The following is a 20,080-nucleotide window of genomic DNA, read 5'->3' on the forward strand; positions in this document are numbered from 1 at the left end:
AGACTCAAGAAGAGAGGCAAGAGTCAGCTTTGTTTTGTTTTGTTTTGATTTTTTCCTCTCAAGGCTCATTGGTCAGTCTCTTCTTGCTCCACATTTTACAATATATGACACCAATGGGATTTTGTTGGAAATCAGCAAGGTTGCGTTGGATCGTACAAAGAGGTTGAGCATGGAAAAACAAAGCAGAAGTTTCAGGAAACAGCAGATGGTGGAAATAGTGAAAGGCTGGTGGAAAATCTTATCACACAAGTTTGTGTTTCGCTTAAAGGAAGTAGTGAATAGGTCTCAATATTCTGAAGCACTTGGGATTATGGAAACTCTCTTCAAGTATCTAATAAATATTGATATTGAGACATGAACTCTGCAGTCATCAGTAACTCATTCTCTCCACTTGTTGACAAAGTTAGTTACTGACTAGAAAACATAGTGGAGCATTTAGCAGCTGAGGAGCCTGATGTTTCCTTCAGGGGTTGCTTGAGACAAAGTCAGAGCCAAATAGAGGGTGTATCGGTGTTAGTTGGAAACAAACACAACCCCCAAGGAATGATTATGTTGCTCAGCTTCTGCTGAATGTGCACTCTCGTACGCATCCAAGTTCGTCTCATGAACTCAAACGTTGATAATCAGCCGTGGTTGTGAATGCAGCTTCATTCTGCCGCCCCTGAGTGAGCAAACAAAGCTCTGTTATTGCAGGTGTAACGTGAAGCACAAAAGTTCTGACGGCGTTCTGATATAAATTCTTCCACCTGCGACGGCAACATGATGCCAGAACCGAAGATGGGACTGCTTCCAGGCATTTCCAGGAAGTTTCTGTTTTACTCACTCCCCCGACTTTCTGTTTTCCTCTGCAGCACTGAATGAACCAACCATCGACTACGGTTTCCAGAGGCTTCAGAAGGTCATCCCTCGGCACCCTGGCGACCCCGAGAGGCTGCCAAAGGTAACAAAACATGTCACGTTTCGCAAATTTATCTGATGACTCTAAAAAGGCTCGGGCCTTACTTAAAGGACACTTGAAACGGCAGATACTGAAGCTCTTCAAAGGTGCACGTTCTTAGATACGTTGAAATCCACTGAGTTGCTCTGCTATCAAAGAACAAGCCAGCAGCGATGTGCACATGTAAAGTCAGAGCACTAGAGCAAATTATGTTGCGTTCATGTTCTATTTGTTTGTTTTGCTTGTGTTGTTTTCATATTTCTGAGCGGAATATGTGTTTTCAAATCTCCTGTGGGTTGCGCATTTACCTCTTCATGAACTCCATGTGCGTGAGCCGCTTAACCCCCGTTTACAGGCTGAGCATTTGAATCTCTTCCAGATCAGAGAGTCATATCTGATTATTTGTTTATCAGCTGCAGATCAAGCCGAGCGTTTAAGCATCGGCACATGTGAACAATTAGCACCAAACGATGAGCTCCACTTTGATACCAAGCCCTGTCATCTCGAGCCGTACATGCAGGACGGAGTGTGCGTGTTTGGCGAGCTCACCGAGTCGACGTGGTTCAGATTTGAATTTGCGCATTCGCGACAGCAAGGTCACGACCTTGTAAACAGCTGCCGTTGATTGGCTCGCCTTTTCCTAATGGAGCTGATCCAGGATTGGCTGCCTTTGCCGTGACATCATGAAAGACTGGGCGCTGGTCATGAAGTGATGATGTGGTGGAGCTGTGATTTCATCACTGTCGTGCCCACACCCTTGGATTGCACATGTGTTAGCAATTTCGTGTAGTGTTCATTATCACTGTGGGAACACATTCAATACAGCAGACGCACAAACTTCACACCTAAATGGGTTCACTGCCTTCACTTTGTGTGTGCTGAATTGTTCATCATAGTAAATACTCTTGTCAAACAATAATGAGATCATTGTGGAACTGGTGTAGGAACCTTCAGTCAAGAAGAAAGCTGCCTCAGTTGCTGCAATACAATGACACAGTTATAACTAAAAGCCAGATTTGGACTGAAAAGCTGAAGTATGGATGTGTTACACTTTGGTTGGTTTAGACAAGGTACAAGGTTGTGATAAATGATGTTAACAGATTAGGTAAGAAATGATTAATTTCAGTGGCAGGATCCAAGGAATGATGTCCATACTGGATGATTCCAGGGCTCACAGATAATATGTTGCCAGGCGTCAGAGCCAACGCAGCACATTTTAAACAAAACAGAAAATAAACTTTAAGCAGGAGACTGAACTGTGCGACACCTTTTATTTAACCATAACCACATGGTCATGCTGAGCCCTGACCGTGCACCGTAACCGCGCTGCTTCCCCGGCCGTATTCATGCGGTTGTCATTATGCACAAATATTGCCTGTTTTGTCTGTCAGGGGTCGCAGCATCAGAAAAAAGGAACTTATTCATCGTTGTTGGCCCGTCCAGGAACATGACCTCCATCAAGTTTGTCCCTGTAATGTCTTCCAGTTCAATTTTGCTTTTCCTTTGAAAAGAGGTATTTGCTGCAAACTTTGAGGACGTAGTGAGTCTTTCTTTTAGAGAATAAGACTCTGGGGAGGCATGTGCGAAAAGTTTTCTCTTATAAGACAGGGTCCTCTCAAATGAAAATGTGTGTACTGTATACATCATACAGGCAATTTTGATATTAACTTTCGTCTGAAAGACTGTTTGGCCAAATTTTGTATCAACTAATACTTTTCATACACACAACTTATTATAATTGTACAAAAGGCTGTGTAAGAGTCAGAGATGGAGCAGAGGAATTAAGTCAAATTTAACTCTTCTTAAAGCTTTGCTCTGTGAGCAGACCTGTCCTATTTTAGAGCTTACAATAAATCCAAAAAGCGAAAACATCCGTGCAGGAAATGAGGTTTGTGTGACATCAGTTCCACCTTCTTGCAAAGTCAGAGAAGACTCACTTCTTGTGTCTTCTTGCGAATAAACACACACACAAACGCACACTGCATGATCACACGATTACACACCTTATTAACATCATTCTTCCATCTTTCTGTAATGTTTTTGGAAGCGATGATGGAATGAGGAAGAGGTTGCTGCTTAACTATTTAGTCACTTTAGCTGGTTTGTTCTATTTTGATGCTTTTGTGGCTGATGCTTGTCAGGTAAAATAAAACAAACGAACACATTTAAGATAAATCCCCAATCCACCAAAAAGAAAACATTAAAAACAACACTTCTTATTTCTTACTTTCTTGGATAACCGCTAAAGTTTATTATAAGCAACATGATGTCACACAAGATGTTTCCAGGCAAAGCTGCGATGAGAACAGTCGAGCTGCTGCAAATGCAACCAGAGTAGCTGGATGCATCGATCTGGGATTGGATTCAACCAACAGATGATACAGAGGTTAAACAGAGGCAAACATGGAGTAACTTCCAGAGCGTTTCCCTCGTGATGTGATCAAGACCGAGTTTTAAGGGAGCGTGAGAACTGAGACATGAGATGATAAGTGCCCAAAGGGACGCGTCACTATGAAGATCACTGAAAATGGTCCAGACACTTCTGAAATCATGCAGCCAATGAATGCCAAGGAATCTCAAAAGTCTCTAATCCCACATCATGCCTGCTATTCGTCTCAGCTCGTGTCTCTCATGTCTTTCTTGGACGGTGCTCTCAGCATCCACCGTCTGCCTTGTGTTCCTCCGAGCCAAACGATCCAGAAAAATGACGGGAAGCTTTTAAACTATCTCTGAACATGCAACCCTAGAGTTGGACATGCTGTAGATACTCTCAGTTCAGATCAAAGTTCCTCCCACGTTCCCATAACTGTTTTTGTGTGCACTGTGTGTGTGTGTGTGTGTGTGTGTGTGTGCATTGCCTGGTAATTCATCACTGTGTAGCCTTGTGGTCGATTGAACCCCGAGACTTTATTACCGCTACCCACCAGCAGTCACCGCGCGCGCGTGAGTGAGACGGATTGCACATGTCTTTATCTTATCTTTGTTATACGGATGCTGGTTGCATGTAGGAACAGTGCGGCGATATTCTTCTGTTTTTGTGAGAGAAAGTCGTGATGTCTGGGTGCTGATGTTATAGATTATATTTGGGGTGTTTTGGCCGGCGCCAAACGCACACGCCTGGCTGCTCGTCTTAAGTATCGATCAGCCCGTTTATTGAAATTATGGGAGTTTGTTGCCAGCACTACAGAGCAGACAGACAGAGGAACAGACAGACAGACGGGGCAGTGGAGTGTGTGAGAGGATTACGGTACCAGTGGACAGCCGATTCTATAATTGTTCAGTGAACATTCAGGGGGATTTTGTCGGCTACACACACACACACACACACACACACACACACCAGTACTCAGCTTGTAATGAATGAACACCAGTTTGTGTCACTATGATCTCTTCAGCATCTTTCCATATGTGCACATACTGTACACAGTGAAGCCTAAAGACACATACAGGTTCATTCAAAACTGACGAGAAGCACTTTTAAGTTAAAAGGAACTGTCTGGCACTTTGGTCCTTTTGTTGTAGTGATTCAGGGACTATTCTGTGATGTTTGTCTTGTTTTTGTTTCTCCTGATTATGATAAAGAATATTTTCATGGGTTAAATATTCAAAATGTAAGAATCTCGACTCTTGATTCTGAGTAAATTACCTGAAACTGAAAGTTTTTGTTGACAATGAACCATCAGTTTACACGCTGCTCTTTAGGTCATGGCACACCAAGTTGATGGTTGGCCATTGATTGGTGTCAAGCCATTGGTTTGTGCATGTGGCCCTAGTTTTAGTGGTGTGCTCTGCACCATTTGCACTAGCCAGACCCCTGCCAGCAGCTTTTGAGGGGATCTATCAGAGATCTCTGTACGGGCTTAGAAAAAGTGAATAAAATTAGTTATCCATTCAATCATGCTGTAGTCTTATTGGTCCAGACCATAGACAGTATAAAGATGGACAGCAAAACAGCTTCTCAAAATTGAAGCTTAAGCATGTAGAGCTCCCCCTGGTGTCTGGCTGCAGTGTAGGTCATAAGCTCCACCCCCTCCATGTTAGTGGGCGGGACTTGCGCCAAACTGAAACACTAAAATATACATCAAATAATTTTATCTCAAGGATGGTTTCTGTCATTTTAGGTAGTTAATATAATGTTGGTGCATGTTCAGGTGTCATTTGTTTGCATGTGTTTCATCTTAGTTTGTTATTTGATGCCATAGAAACAGTATGTGACATAATGGCTACCAGCTGCCATGCCAACCGCTCCGTAAAGCGGCGCCATGAGACCGTGAGAGTTGTAAAAAATCATTTTAAAAACAAGTAGAGCATATAATCCAACATTTCCTCGAAGCTGGTGGAGGTAGAGCAGAGCGTGGTGTTAATTAAACGGAAAACGCGAATGAGTTCTGGAGGAAGTGTGGGCGGGTCATCGATATCGTGGCTCCGTGTGGCTCCACTCTCAGACCGTACTGCGCAGACTTTGGCTCCAAAGTCGCAAGATGGCGACACCCGTATCACCGGTAAAATAGCGTCAGTTTTGCCAAAGCAAGGAAGTGGGGAGACGTTGTCCATATTTATATACAGTCTATGGTACAGACACAGGCTAAGAAGTAACGTAACTGGCTAACAGTCAGACTTTGTAGCCAATACTTCTTTAATGTCTGTTGGATGTGCCTGCAGCTTTTTGCAGAGGGAAACATTTGGTAGACTGCACCCTTTCCTTATGCCATTGTTTAATGGCATAAGTCTGGAGAATTAATGTAAAACACACATTACTTTCTTTGTCCAATTTCTGTGCCGTCAGTTGTACAGTATCTGTCAGTCAGTCTTTCCAGTTGCATGATGCTTTGTTAAATTGTAGCTTTGATAACCGGCTGATTTTGTGGTGTTCATTCATTACAAGCAAGTCTTTGTCTCTGGTTGATGTTGGCGTTCAGGTTGGAGAAGTTGACCATTGTGTGTCACCGCCGTAAAAGACCAGTGACTTCCTCTGGTGACTCACTCAGCTGACATCGCTATGCAACTAATGTTGGTGATATCATGCATTACTGAGGTCATGTCATCAGCCTCACCAGCATGAGTAATCCTGGTGATGCATGGACACACCTACATGGAACTACTCAATATATATATATATATGTGTGTGTGTGTGTCATGCACACTTAAATTCATGCGTCGATGTCGGTATCACTTCAGTGAGAAGAGATGAAATCTGAAACCACACTGTCCCACAGCGCACGTATTAAGAGAAGATGTTCCCCTAAGGATGTATTCGTGCACACATGTCGATACCTCAGTATATGTCTGCGATTCGGCGAGCCCACATGTAAAGTATGACATCATATCTGTGCTAGGTGTGACCCCGCATGTACAGCATCCCTAATGGCGCATTAGAAGCGGATCAAGCGGCTAATGTGCCAGCATTAGGGAGGAATAAGTCATGTGTGTGTCGTGTCTGCGCCGGGCCGGCACACGCACGTTACACACACATCTGACCCCTACAGATAGTCGGCTCAGCATTTCCTGGTCCTAATGCATACAACATGTGTGGGTGTGGGTCTGTGTGAGTGTGTGTGTGTGTGTGTGTGTAATGTATGGTTATCACATTAGTGCCGGCCATAACTCAGACAGTAAAAGCACCTAGACGCCTCCTGTTATTCTTTCCCTCTGCCAGCAGATCTGTCTTTTCTTTCATTCACCTCCTTCCTTCCCTCTCTGGCTGTCAGTCGACCTGTTTGTCTGCATATTCACCTGAAACCGACAGGAATAGATTATACTAAACTTTAAAAATGTCTTGAGGCTGAGTTATATAAAGTCAGCCGAGAAATCTTTTATTCAATCAGATATCCTCGCTGTGGCTGAACATTTTTTTTATTTATTTATTTTCAAGACGAGAAGATGACATGACGGACGAGTCCGTGTCAGTAATGTATTCCATAAATACTTGACAACAGATGAAATGTTTACAAGAATCAAGCGGGGGATTAAAGCTTTGAAATCAGGCTTTATTGCAGCAATTAGAGTGAACAAGGGAAATGGAAAACGAAACATTTCAGAGTTGGTTCCCGTCACTCTTGTCATATCTTATCATCATCTACAGTAAAACTCAGACAGCAGTTGATGGACAGAAACGTGAAGGGGAGGGGTCGATCCCAGCACACCCCAGTAAGCACTGATTCGGTGGTTTACATGTCAAAAACATCCAGACGGCTAAATTTGAAACCCACACACACTCACTAAATCATAACTTAATAGCAAAGACCATGAGAGGAGACTGAAAGCTCCAGGAAAGAGAAGATTATGTTGCCTTTCTGTAAATAGACCCTAACCTGTTAACACATTTAACTTTATATAGCTTTTTTTATACATCATTTAAAAGAACAAAGATAAAAAAAATGTATAACCTATTTATAAACTTCTTTTAGCGGCTGCAGCAGTAGTTGTTCTCTTGTTTGTAGAGAGAGTGCCTTCACAGCGATATGTTTTCTCGCCTCATCTCATCGATAGAGGCACTTACTTGTTGAATCATCGACTGCTCGCTGTTGTGAGTCCAGTGAATTCTTCCAAACTTTCCGTCTTTTCCGTCGTCATGAACGCCTACAGTTACTGAGATGTAGAGTGCGTTCACTCTTAAACCAGATATATCCCAGTTTCATCCTAGACACTGACATTTGTGACACGGAAATCACCAAATGTGCAGTCACACGGCACAAACTCGGTTTAGAAATTAAATAATCTTTTGTTTTTGCGCCACAACTAAATGTGCTCTAGTGAGCTTAAGCCCTCAGGACATCAAATCTGGATTATTTTAGACTTCTTAATCAGTTTTTAAACGCAAATGACGCTGGCAACAGCAACAGAAACCCATCATTGATGTCAACGTAATGGAGCCGAAAGCGTTATTAATCTGTTGTAGGCGCAAGGTAATCTGAGGAAATAATGCTTTCTTATTTACAGACGTATTCAACCTGCGAGTGATTAATTAGGCAATCTGCGTGTCTAAATATGAAAGACAAAAACAGACACAGTACTTAAAGTGCATCGATTGCAGCAGTCAGGAGCTCTGAGTGATGCAGCAGCAGCAGCAGCCAGCAGACCTGATAATGATGATGTTACCAGAAGATCATCTTTCCTTCCCGTTTATCAGCTACTGGCCTTACTGGAACCATTCATACATTCAGGATCAGGTTTCTCTGTGAATGTGTGTGTGTGTCTGTGTAATGTGTGTGTGTGTGTGTGTGTGAGTGGCTCAGCTCACCAGTCTAATAATGAGAGGTTAACAGAGAGCCAGCCTGGCCATAATAATGTGTAAAAGATTGAATTTAGCACTGTGGACAGGCACACTAAAACTGCTGACTGGCTCTGTGACCTCTCGTATTCCCCCCCAACACACACACACATGCACACACACTGATGGAGAGGCAATATGTTCCACGAGGCGCAAACTCACAGGAGAGCACACATGCAGCCAGCCTTAAGTATGTGTGTGAGCGTGTGTCACACAGCGCAGGTTAATACTGTGAAGCAGAGTAATTTTCTCTCTGTCGCCGGGCGGCCTCATGCTGCGGAAACGACAACACATTAACTGTTAAACAAGACACCTTAGACCCCGGGGTGGGAGTCGGGAGAAAGAGGGAGAAACCAGTAAGGGTGGGTGGGTGAGGATGAGAGGAAAAACAATAAAGAGACCTTGAAAAAAAAAAGAGAGAGAGTTAGTGGGTGGGATAAATGGGGAAGAGAATTCCCATTGGGGAGGCAAAACAGGACGTGGGGAGGAGTGGTGGAGAAAGAGGTGAAAATGGACCACGAAAGCAGAGGAGGAGGATCATGCGTCGTGAGATTAATAAAATGTGGATCTAAATCCAGCCCTCCTTGTTGATTTCCTGCAGTAAAAATAAAATGTTACCTTAAAAGTAAAGAAAGAAGAAGAAGAAAAAAACAGCAAACAAGCTGAGGACCTGAACGGCTCATTCATACAACTGGATCATTATTGATTCATTTCAAACAACAACGCAGAGCAGAAGAGTCTGTGGAGCACTTTGGTGTATACTTTAAATACCTGTCATTTTAAGATGTCATTAAGAAGCGTAGAAGCACTTGACACCAGATAATCTGCCTTTAAAAGGAGCAAAGAGCCATTTCTTTATCATGAATAGATGGTGAAATGGAAGTTGGTAGATGATGTGTTCAGGGACCGCACGTTTGTGTGTGTGTTTTTTTTTGTTTAACTTGCACATTTGAGCTCTTTCAGATTGTCAGAACCTAGTAGACACATAAGAAGAAACATCTTTAACTGATATCACTCCCACTGTCTTTATCTCAGGAGGTTATACTGAAGAGGGCAGCTGACCTGGTGGAAGCCCTTTATGGACTGCCTCATAATAACCAGGTAAAACACACACACATGCAACCATTCGCAAGGAAAGAGGTGTGAAACCAGTAGTTTTCCTGTTGTATTTATTCCCGAGCGCCTTGTTTGTTCTTCCTGCAGGAGATCATCCTGAAACGTGCAGCGGACATCGCAGAGGCTCTCTACAGCGTCCCGCGGGGACACACCCAGCTCTCCGGCTCGACCCACACGGGCATGATGGGCGTCAACTCCTTCACCGGGCAGCTGTCCGTCAATGTCTCCGAACCTGCACAGGCCAACCAGGGTGAGACATAACAGTGTTAATCATCGTACTGTACGTTAATCTTGCCTAGAAAGCCATATATCAGTATATTTGCAGGGACAGTGAACTCACCATGTTAATTATGTATTATGATAAAAGGATTACTCTTACTATATTATGTTATACTTATAATGCAAGCTGATATATAGCAATGTCTTAACTCATGCAGAACTGCCATCTTAATATCAGAAATTATCTGTGTTCGCATCGCTTCTTCTTCATCACCACCATCTTCTTCTTCTTTACTGTATTTCCTGCAGGCTACGTGCGCAGCAGCAGTAGTGTGTCACCTCACGGTTACGTGCCCAGCTCCACACCTCAGCAGACCAGTTACACCTCAGTCACCAGCACCATGAACGGCTACGCTAACAACACCGGCATGACCAACCTGGGAGGCTCGCCCACTTTCCTCAATGGCTCCGCAGCCAACTCGCCTTATGCCAGTAAGTGGATATGTGCACGTTCACTGGCTTAGTTTAATTACAGGTGCTTTACACCGCTACATAAACACTTTTCCTACACCTACTCTCAGAGATGAAAACAGTGCTGTTTTCAACCACACACACACACAAGATGTCTGTGGACAGGAATTGAAAGTCTCAGATCCAGCCGTGTGGAGATTCCCCCATGGGGCTTTCTGTCGCGGTGTCTTCAAAAACTTCCAGCTCATTGCTCCATTTTGTCCTCCGTCCATCTCCTCCCTCCTTCCCTCGCTGCCTTTTATCTGACAGCCACGCCTCTTCTCTCTCTCTCTCTCTCTGTTGGTTAATTGCTTCCTATTTCCATTTAGCAGAAAGGAAGACAGGGGAGAAAAGGGAGGGGAAGGAAGGAAGAAAAGAGCGATGCAGAAAGATGTGATTTTATTATTTGTTTGATGAAGTGGTGATGATGAAGGTGGAGAAAGATGCGAACATTTGAGAAGACTATTCATAAAGTATATTTTAAGCCACTTACAGCTCTAAAGACGTATAATAACCTTGTGGAACCTGACTTGTCACATATTTAAATAGTTAATTTCATATATATTTGGCTCATAACACACTAACAACATATTTCTTCTTGTCTCAGGGAATGTGGAATATCATTTTATCACGTTTAATGAAGTAATCTTATCTGTCTCTCTCCTTTAATCCCACCCTTTATCCTCCATCCACTCTCCGCTTCATTCTCACTCTTATCGTCTCTCTTCAACGTGTCTCTCGTCCCTCCAGTTGTCCCGTCCAGTCCCACTATGGCCTCCTCCACCTCTCTCCCCTCCAACTGCTCCTCCTCCTCTGGTGTCTTCTCCTTCTCTCCGGCCAACATGGTGTCAGCGGCCGTTAAGCAGAAGTCTGCCTTCGCTCCGGTGGTCCGGCCCTCGTCCTCCCCTCCACCCTCCTGCACCAGTGCCAACGGCAACGGGCTCCAAGGTAATTTACCATGCCGGTCTGTCAGCGAGATGATTAGGGGGAGGATTTCCCCAGCAGGTGATTTCAGGCTCCTCTGGTGAATTTTTAAAAGTGTTTTGAGTCGGTGTCATCGTCCATATCCTTCCCCGGCTCCTCTTGCTGTATCTGATCAGATAGAAGGCAGATAAACGTTTTATATTTTGGCCTGCCACTTCGGTCTAATCTGCAATATCTCAACATCCAGTGTATGGATTAGCATTTTATTTTATCCTGGCATTCACCGTTCCCTGAGCCATGAGTCTTACAGATTTTGGTGACCCTCGGATTTCCGTCTGCTGCACTATGACGTTAGCATTCTTGTTTGTTAATCGATAATTTGGTTCAGACGGACCTCAAGATGAGCTTTAATAACTGTTCCCTTAACACCGCCATCAAGTTATCATTTAAATTTTATTCTTCGATTTAAATTTGAAAATAATACTAACAAATGTCAGCCTACTAACACACTACATTAAGACACGGACAACTTGAAATAACACCTGTTAAACAGCAGCATGTTAGCATTTACACCGTGAACAAATGAGCATGCTCGCATTGGCGTTTAGATCTCTAACACAAGGCGTCTGTGCCATGTTTCCCTCTAGCACGGCTCTAGTTTCTGTCAGTTTTATCATTTTATCCAAGTCTTTGCTGCTGCTTCACTGTTTGGATTGATGTTTTTTTTTTTTTTCCTTCTCCCCTCCCGTCTTTTCTCCTGACCTCTAACCTTTCCTCTTTTCATTCCTCTGACCCTCCCTTTGTCATTTTTTTTCCGTTCCTACCAGATCAAACATTTGTGGACTCTAGCAAGTACTCAACAGCCAGCTCTCTACAAGGCCTGGCCTTCACCTGAAGTATGTTCCTCTACTGTTTTCCTCCTTCAGCCCCGTTAACTAATTGCATTTGCAGCTTTTGATTGACTGACTAATTTCAATTTCAGTTCGTCATGCCTCACGTGCTTCTGAATGATCGTTCAAACTTCATTTTCCCGTCTCGATTTTTCCTCCTCTCCATTGTCTGCCTGCTTAATTCTTCCATCCACCTCTCATCTCATGGATACAGATCAAGCCCGTTTAGTTGCCTGGTAACTCCTCCCTGTCCTCCTATTGGCTGGGAAGAAAGGCAGGAAGTTAGAAATTTACAGAAAGAAAAAACTAAAATATTGGCACGGAGACTTCATTTCTCAACATCACTGACTTTGTTTAGCAGCGTGTGTGTGTGTGTGTGTGTGTGTGCAGAGCGAGCATGTGTGGGGGTGTGGGAACTCAAAGCGTAGCCTCAAAGCACAGCTGAAATAAACACACGCCACTTACTGCTACACACACACACACACACACACACACCCAGGCTTTCCACTGTCACACACACTGGTTGATCACACACTGGCAGCTTACTAGGGAGCGATCAACAATGACAGCTGTTCGACTCTCTTGACAGTTTATACCGTCAGTATACCTGCCCTACGGTGTGTGTGTGTGTGTCGCTGTGTGTGTGTGTGCACTCATGAGTACACCTTAAATGAAAGCAGAGAAAACCGGAGACTTGACTGAAACAATACATTTTGTAGAGTTTAGTCACGCTGGCACTGAAACTGAATAATTTTCTCTTAAAGTTTTTATTCCCCATGAAATATAAATCTGTTTATTTAACAGTTTATCCAGTTTGCTGCATGTGTGTATGTGTTTGTGTGTGTGCAGGCTCACATTACTCATGTCTTAGTGACAGATATATGTGCTCGGTTGAGGTTGGGGCGAGAAGGTAACAGCTAATGGTCGGGGTTGGTCTCCAGGAAATGAATGGAAGTCAATGTAATGTCCTCTGAAGTGATGGAAACATGACCGTGTGTGTATGTGTGTGTCACTCTGGGCTGAGCTCTGCTTCTCACATGTTGACACACATCCCCTGGGTGTAAAGACAACACATGCCATGATGCAATCTGTCAGGCACACATACAAACATACAGTAAAATACGCCAACTGTTGCTGTGTGTGTGTGTGTGTGTGTGTGTGTGTGCAGCATCGCAGCAACTTATGTGTCTCTGCTCAGTTTTGCTGATTTATTCGTCTATTGATGTTCTAAATGTCGCTGCAGTCACACAGCTGCACAGATGGGAAAACATGCTGATGTATTTACAAGGAAATTTTTTATGACGATGGAAATATTTGGCCGCTTTTTAAAAGTTTTTCTTTTCCTTTTCTTCCCCTCCCTCCTCTCCCTCGTTCTTCTCCTCTCTTCCTCCGCCCCAACAGCAATCCCGGGAATGATCGTCCCACCCATGTAAAGGTGTGCGTGCATGATTGTGTGGCTGTGTGTGTGTGTGTGTGTGTGCGAACCGTGTGTATGTTGAACCAAGCACACTCTCACCGAGCCCCATGGAGGATTCGGTGCGAGTCAGACTCCGGTCGGGGATGGAAGCAGCCGTCCCGATCTGAAGGAATAAACCCAACTCAGGCCCTTTCTAAAACAAAGAACAACTGCAAGAAAAACTGAAGAAGAACAAAAAAACAAAAAAAACAAAAAAACTGTTTGCAAGAAAATAAGTTGTTTAGACTTTATACACCTTGATGCTTTTATAGGAGAACTGCCACGCCTACATTATGACTCTCCATGGACACGGGAAGTGTATTTATTTTGAGAGATAATCCACTTCCTCGTTTGAGTGATTGTTGATTTGTTTTTCCTTTCGTGCAACAGTTAACGTGTGATAATCATCTTCTAACTGTAACTTACATGAGGGACTTTCTATTTATGAAGTTTTGTCTTTACTGAAGGAATATAATGTGAAGAATACCTGACGGTGAACGGTGGTGATGATGATGATGATGAGTCGGAAACGATGATGAAGGAGTCACAGGTTTCATAGAGGGTCAAATCCAGCCAACACAGACAAGCCAAACCAGACACACACTTTCACTTCTCTTTGCCAAATCCATGCCATTGTCACTGAGAGCTCATCCTCTGCATCCAAGCATTCAGCTGAAGATAGAAGTTTCCTTTAGTTTATTCTGCCCTGCTGCTCCCATGCGCTACACTTACACAACGTTCAAATCAGTCTTTCAGTCAACAGACGGTGTAGAGATAATCAAATGTGTCAATTAACAAACTAATTTATTTCCACCTTGCCAGAATTAAAAGGGAAACCAGATTTGCTCCAGTGCTAAATCAAGATAGATTTGACAATATCTAATTGCAAAAAGGCCATAAAAGAATACACAGAGCTGTGTGTGTTACTCGGTGCCAACAGCAGCTTCCCTGTTGAGGATTTGACCCAATAACTGCCACTGAGTCCCTCCATCGGCCCTGTTACCATATCTGTTTTTAGATTCGGACACAGCCACGGCGACCTCTGTAAGAGGGCGGAACATGTCTTAAAAGACTGCTGCCATTTTCACTTTGATTTTTGTTGTGTGAGATTTGCTTTCTTGAGTTTTGTCCAAACAGATATTTATGTTTGTTTGTTTTTTTTTTGGTTTGCTGTGATTGTTAACATTGTTACTGTGATCAGCCGGCCAATCAGATTGTGCTTCTTAAGTTGCCTTCTCTCTGATCTGGCCTGATTGACAACTCAAGTGTGTCTTACGCGCTGCGCTGCAAAGAACGTCAAGAAAAACATCACGACTGTGTATTTTCTTCCTCCAAAGTGAGAACATTTGTCCACCCAAGAAAAACAACAGCTTCAATCGGCGAGTTCCCTTAAATGGCCGCTGGTGACTGCAGTATTGTAATTATGACAAAACATTAAGAAAAAAAAGAAGTCATGTGATGCCATTATAGAGCAACACAGTCTGCGTTGGGGTGGATGGATGGGTCAACAAAACATTGGACTGCCATTTATTTCCTGTTTTCAACCAAAAGGCAGTTGACCCAGACCAAATTTCCTAAACCCAATCAAGTTGTTGTTTTTTCTTTTTCGAAAATCTTAAATAAAATAAATATCTTCATCCACAGTTAAATTTATTTACTAGTACAAATACAATTATGTGATCCTGCTAATGGCGATTCCCAGTAAGCAAACAAATGTTCCGATGTTTAAGTTGGATGATTTTCAGTATTTTGTACTTCTTTGTGAAGCTGCGGTGTCATTTTTCCATATCTTGCAAAGAAAAGAGCTTTTTTTGCAGCGCAGAGCAGTTTGCCAGCAACATGTCTTAAATGCCCGGTGTGTGAAAACTAGCTGATGGTTGGTTGTAAGAAGCCGCTGCTCTTTCAGCCAAGCGGTGTGCGTTGCTCAACAGTCTTAATTCAGTTATAAAGATGTTAATTTTGCCAAAGCCCTTATTTGAGACATTAATGTCTATACAGTCTTATGCCACAGTTTCCACGCTGTCCTATACGTTTTTGTACGCCTATCAGTGCTTAATTAAAGCGTAATCTTTCAGACCTGCAGCAGGTGGTGTTCACGAACACATCTTTATTGTTTGTTTGTCCTTCAGGTCTGTGATATTTGCATCAAACAGGAATTATTTGACAGTGGACAGAAAACCTAACTAGCATTAATCTGGATCGTCAGCAGCCTGGATGTTAACTGCTGAGAAAATGGAGGAGAATATTTAACATCCCACGCTTTTTAAATTAAATGAGCGAAAGTCCTGCAAGGCTGCGTGACAGCGCAGTCTCAGTAAAGCGGTTATCAAAAACAAGGATGAAGGAAAAGGGACATTGTTAGGAACCTGAAACTATATGAAATAAAATGTCTTAAAATGTTTAATGTTTTGAAACCCTGAAAAAAAAAAAAATCCTGAAAACTTCTTGAACATGCCCAGATGTTGTTTTCTCTGTATCTCATGTGAGGATATGAATGTTATTAATACATCTTATTACTTTTTGTATTATAGTGTCTGTTCGTTAAAAGCCATTCTTCCACTGCTAACTTCCATCAAACTAAAAGAAGCCGTGGTGGTGTTTTTGTTTTTGTTTGTTTGTTTTTTAATTAAGGAAATCATAGGATCATTTTGCCATGTCGTTGTTCATATCATTCTTGTCGAGCATCGTTTTGTTGCATTATATAGGTGTAGAGAATATAAGTATGATCATTGATTATCTGTGTTCGTCTTCCATGTGATGGATTTTGGATTTGCCCAATGAAGGAAAAGTCTTCTATCTTCTCTCTCCTGCGACCTGCTTCAGTCAGGTTATCTGTCCTCCCTCTGCTCCCTCCTTCTATTCATTTCTCTCTTTTCGTCATTAATAATCTGTATGTTTGCCTTCCTTTTTTTTTTTTTTTTCCTTCCTAAGAAAATGAGCCACCTATTTATTTTATCTCAAATATGGGTCTGGAGACCACTCTTCTGTTTGTGTCTACATGTGAGTGTGCCTGCGAGTGTGTGTGTGTGTCATGATTTTTCCTCCGAAAGAAAAATGTGATGTTTAAAATTTGAAGGATTTTTTTTTTTTTTTTTTTTTTTAGTACATGTATAAATACCTGTACAGGCAGGAGTAACTAGCCGAAGGAATTTAGATCCGGAGCACTTGTGTAACAGCAGTAATAACATTTATGGTGGCTTGTCTGCGTTCAGGCTTAAAGCGGTGGGCATCGTTCATACACACATTATCAGCTGTATCAGTGTGGAGGGGAAGAGTTCAGAGGAAACTACTGTAAAGATGATAATGTTGATTTTTTTTTTTTTTTGAACTTTGAAGTGTAAAATAACTTTTTGACTCACTATATTTAATTAAAGTTCTTTCTTCTCTGTGACAATGTGTGTGTTCTCGTCGCTCGTGACCGTCACTCACACGCAAATGAGCCACAAGTCAGAGGTAAAGTTACCCTTGACATATTTGTTCTGCCTCAAGTTTAATTTTTGTCTTTTTTAGTTGTCTGAAATCTTTTTTCGTCTGCAACTCGTGCACAGTCTCCCCTCTGAGTTTAATGACAACCTAAGAAAGACATAAGAAACTGAAAGGTCTGCAAGAAAATACTGTGTAAGAGAGCAGTGTGGATCTTAGGGCGTTTTGTTGTTGATGCACTGTAAGGTCATCATTGATTAGCTGTCATTGCCAAATATGCCCAAAAAGTAGCTATTTTATAAAATTTCCCCAAAAGGCCCTACACAGTTGCTTGGTTTTGCCCGTCCTGACGGTGCACCCCTGGAAGAAAGGGTTGAAAGTTGGCTAAAAAGTGAGAAACCCTAGTTTCAAGAAGTTTATTGTCATATACACAGCAAAGGTTACACTGAGCAATGAAATTCTTACTTTGTGTGTTCCTTTAACACAACAAAAATAAACAACTAAACTAAAATGCAAGAAATAAACTTGCTCAGTAAATAAAATAAGCACCTATACAAGATGATGTGTCCTCAGTTATCAACAAACACAACTGACTTCATGCCTTCATTCATGCCTATCCCAGTTATTGTTATTGGGCGAGAGGCGGGGTACACCCTGGACAGGTCGCCAGTCTATTGCAGGGCTGACACAGAGAGACAGACAACCATTCACACTTTAGAATCAACAGTTAACCTAACAAACATGTCTTTGGACGGTGGGAGGAAGCCGGAGAGAACCCACAGGGAGAACATGCAGACTCCACACAGAAAGGTCCAGTCGGTCGATAGATTCAAATCCAGAACCTTCTTGCAGTGAAGCATCGGTGCCAACCACCACACCACTGTGCTGCTCGCCGGGAAAATTGTGCATGGCAAAAACTACAGGACGTTCCATCTGGGCCCATCACAGTAAAAGGTTTTGGTCTTTTAATCAGTTGAACTACCACACATCATCAGCATAAATATACGTTTTTCACTCAGTACATTATGGCTTGTCCTGGAAGGATTAATGGTGACATTAAAAACTTCTAGTTCCTGCAAATGCACCAATGAGTATCACGTTCAAAAATATTTCATTATTTCACCTGTGGTGTGTCACACTAGAATACAATCATCGCAGCATATGATCATCTGATCATTCTGATTACTGAAAACGAATCTTTTACACTTTTCGAGAAAGTATTGCATTTATGCCGTAGCCCCGCACATTTCTTTCCACGGTCTGGAAAAGAAACGACAGCTCACAGTTTCACTGCTGAATGATGAGAGACAGTTCAAGGTTCACTTTCATTCATGACGATCACAGTACTAGCAGTTGAAGTAAAGTCTCTTCCTGACACTTAAACCCATCATTTATTTATTCAGGAGGTTACAGATTGAGGGTCGAAGTCTCATGACTCTCAAGTCATTGAAACAATTTATAACACACACGCAAAAAAAATCTATTTACTTGTTAGAAACTGGAACGTTCCACACGAGTGAACTCATCTTTGTGCAGTTACAGCACAACCTTGGATGAATATTAATGCATATTGATGCATTTCTTTTATCTCAAGCATCTGTCTGCAAACTGACTTCAGCACAACACCTCAGTGAATTGCAGCAGTACAAAAATATAAAAACCGACACTGGAAAATCTATGTTTTTGTCATATGTAGAAAAGATTTTCAGAACTTATTGAATCTTGTATTCATTTTTTATTTTTTTTTATCTCAAAGTGCCAGGTTCAAAAAACTTTCTACAACAGTTTTCACTGTTTCATCAGAATAATGGAAACTGAGGCAGACGCACAAAAAGTAAAACTAGAGATCCAAATGTGAAAAGTGAAATAACATAGCTGAAATATGACTTTCACAAGACACTGAACTCCCTCTTCAAATGTTAAGCTCTCTTCCAGTAAAATCACACAGTTAGAGAGGTCCTCCGGGGTCAAACTGTTACACAAGATGTTGTAAAACTCACAAGACAGGGAAGGGAATTTACTCACTTGGTGTATTTGTTTCATTATTTCATTCTTTTTGTTTTTTATTTCCCTGTTTTTCTGTCACATCAAGCTTTTTCCGTCTCCAGCAGCTCTGATGTTGAGCAAGGCTACCAGCACAGCCAACGATGTGGTCATGTGTGTGTGTGTGTGTGTGTGGGTGTGTGTGTGTGTTCATAAACAATACTAATTCTCTGGTGAGACCCGTTTCTGTAATGAGACAGATGGGCCCTGCCTGGAGTTAGCTATCAGCATGGCCACAGGCTGTGAGTGTGGGAAAGGCAAAAAGAGTGTGAGGTGTTGTTCTCCTGTTCCTAGCCTGTGGGCTTAATCAAAGAGGAGCCACAGATGTCTTATTGACACCAATTAGTTTCTGTCTTGTAGCACACACACACACACACACACATTAATACATACAAACGTTTTTACAATGTGAACCCACATCCGCATTTTTTAGATTTCATTTGATGTGAGTTGAATTTGGGATCATTTGTGGCCAATTTCCGTTCAAGTTAAAGGATGAAGCTGATTTGTTTGAGCGCCAAATGCACATTCACAAAAAAAATACCAGTTCGATGGCTTGTTGCCTCCCTTCATGTGAGTGATAATACCGAGCCTGACGAGACAAGACTGAAGACATCCATTAGCTAATGGATCTCTCCTCGTTTTTTATTTTTTTTCCCATCTCTCTCTCTTCTTTTATCCCTCTCATTCTCCTTCCATCACTGCATCACACTCCCGGTGCACTTAACCCCATCAGGAAGAATCAAACACACACACACATACACAGAAACACACAAATCCTCTAACCCTGTCTCTTCTTCCCTTCCTCTCTCTGCTGGATTCAGAAGCTTTATTTACACAGGCTGCACATGGGACAATAAACTGACTTTTGAGGTCTGGCTCTGTTCACAGAACAATTTCAAAATCAAGAAACATCACCATTATTTTCATATTAGAGAAACAGCAAGAAGTGAACAGAGAAGATTTATTGTCCAGGTTCACATACGCAAGGAATCTGTTCTCTGCAGTTAACCCATCCAAGTAAGCGTACACTAAACCAGTTTGGGTGGTTTAGGTCAGACATGTCAAACTCAAGGCCCCACGAGACAACTGGATCGGGCACGCAGGATGATATTTTAGATCTATCCGAATTGGCCTGCAGGTATTTTGTGTGCGTCTGTTTGGCATCAGGCAGGTACGTCAATCACCTCCCCCTCCCATCTTTATTGACAAACTCATCATGGTGTCGTGGTTGCGCAGCGCGGCCCTCTGAAGCTACATCAGACCATACCCATAAAAGTTCACCCATATGA

General features: G+C 42.4%; 1 protein-coding gene across 6 annotated transcripts in view; it reads left to right on the plus strand.

The window, feature by feature from the left end:
* Nucleotides 1–16,678, plus strand: part of LOC311502746 (transcription factor COE1) — an 81,997-nt gene extending 65,319 nt beyond the window's left edge. For 2 of the 6 annotated variants that reach the window (XM_084565106.1, XM_084565107.1), the window contains exons 11-17: nt 852–940; nt 9,243–9,308; nt 9,411–9,573; nt 9,852–10,034; nt 10,803–11,000; nt 11,804–11,872; nt 13,268–16,678. In XM_084565106.1, coding sequence (XP_084421232.1) covers nt 852–940; nt 9,243–9,308; nt 9,411–9,573; nt 9,852–10,034; nt 10,803–11,000; nt 11,804–11,871 — 767 coding nt within the window. In that variant the 3' untranslated portion in view covers nt 11,872; nt 13,268–16,678. Of the gene's footprint in view, nt 1–851; nt 941–9,242; nt 9,309–9,410; nt 9,574–9,851; nt 10,035–10,802; nt 11,154–11,803; nt 11,873–13,267 lie in introns of those variants that run through there. The other 4 variants (XM_084565108.1, XM_084565109.1, XM_084565105.1 and 1 more) reach the window with 2 other exon arrangements.
* Nucleotides 16,679–20,080: the final 3,402 nt, after the last annotated feature.

The sequence above is a fragment of the Chelon labrosus genome (assembly GCF_963514085.1).
Source record: "Chelon labrosus genome assembly, chromosome: 17".
In the NCBI taxonomy this organism is placed as follows: domain Eukaryota; kingdom Metazoa; phylum Chordata; class Actinopteri; order Mugiliformes; family Mugilidae; genus Chelon; species Chelon labrosus.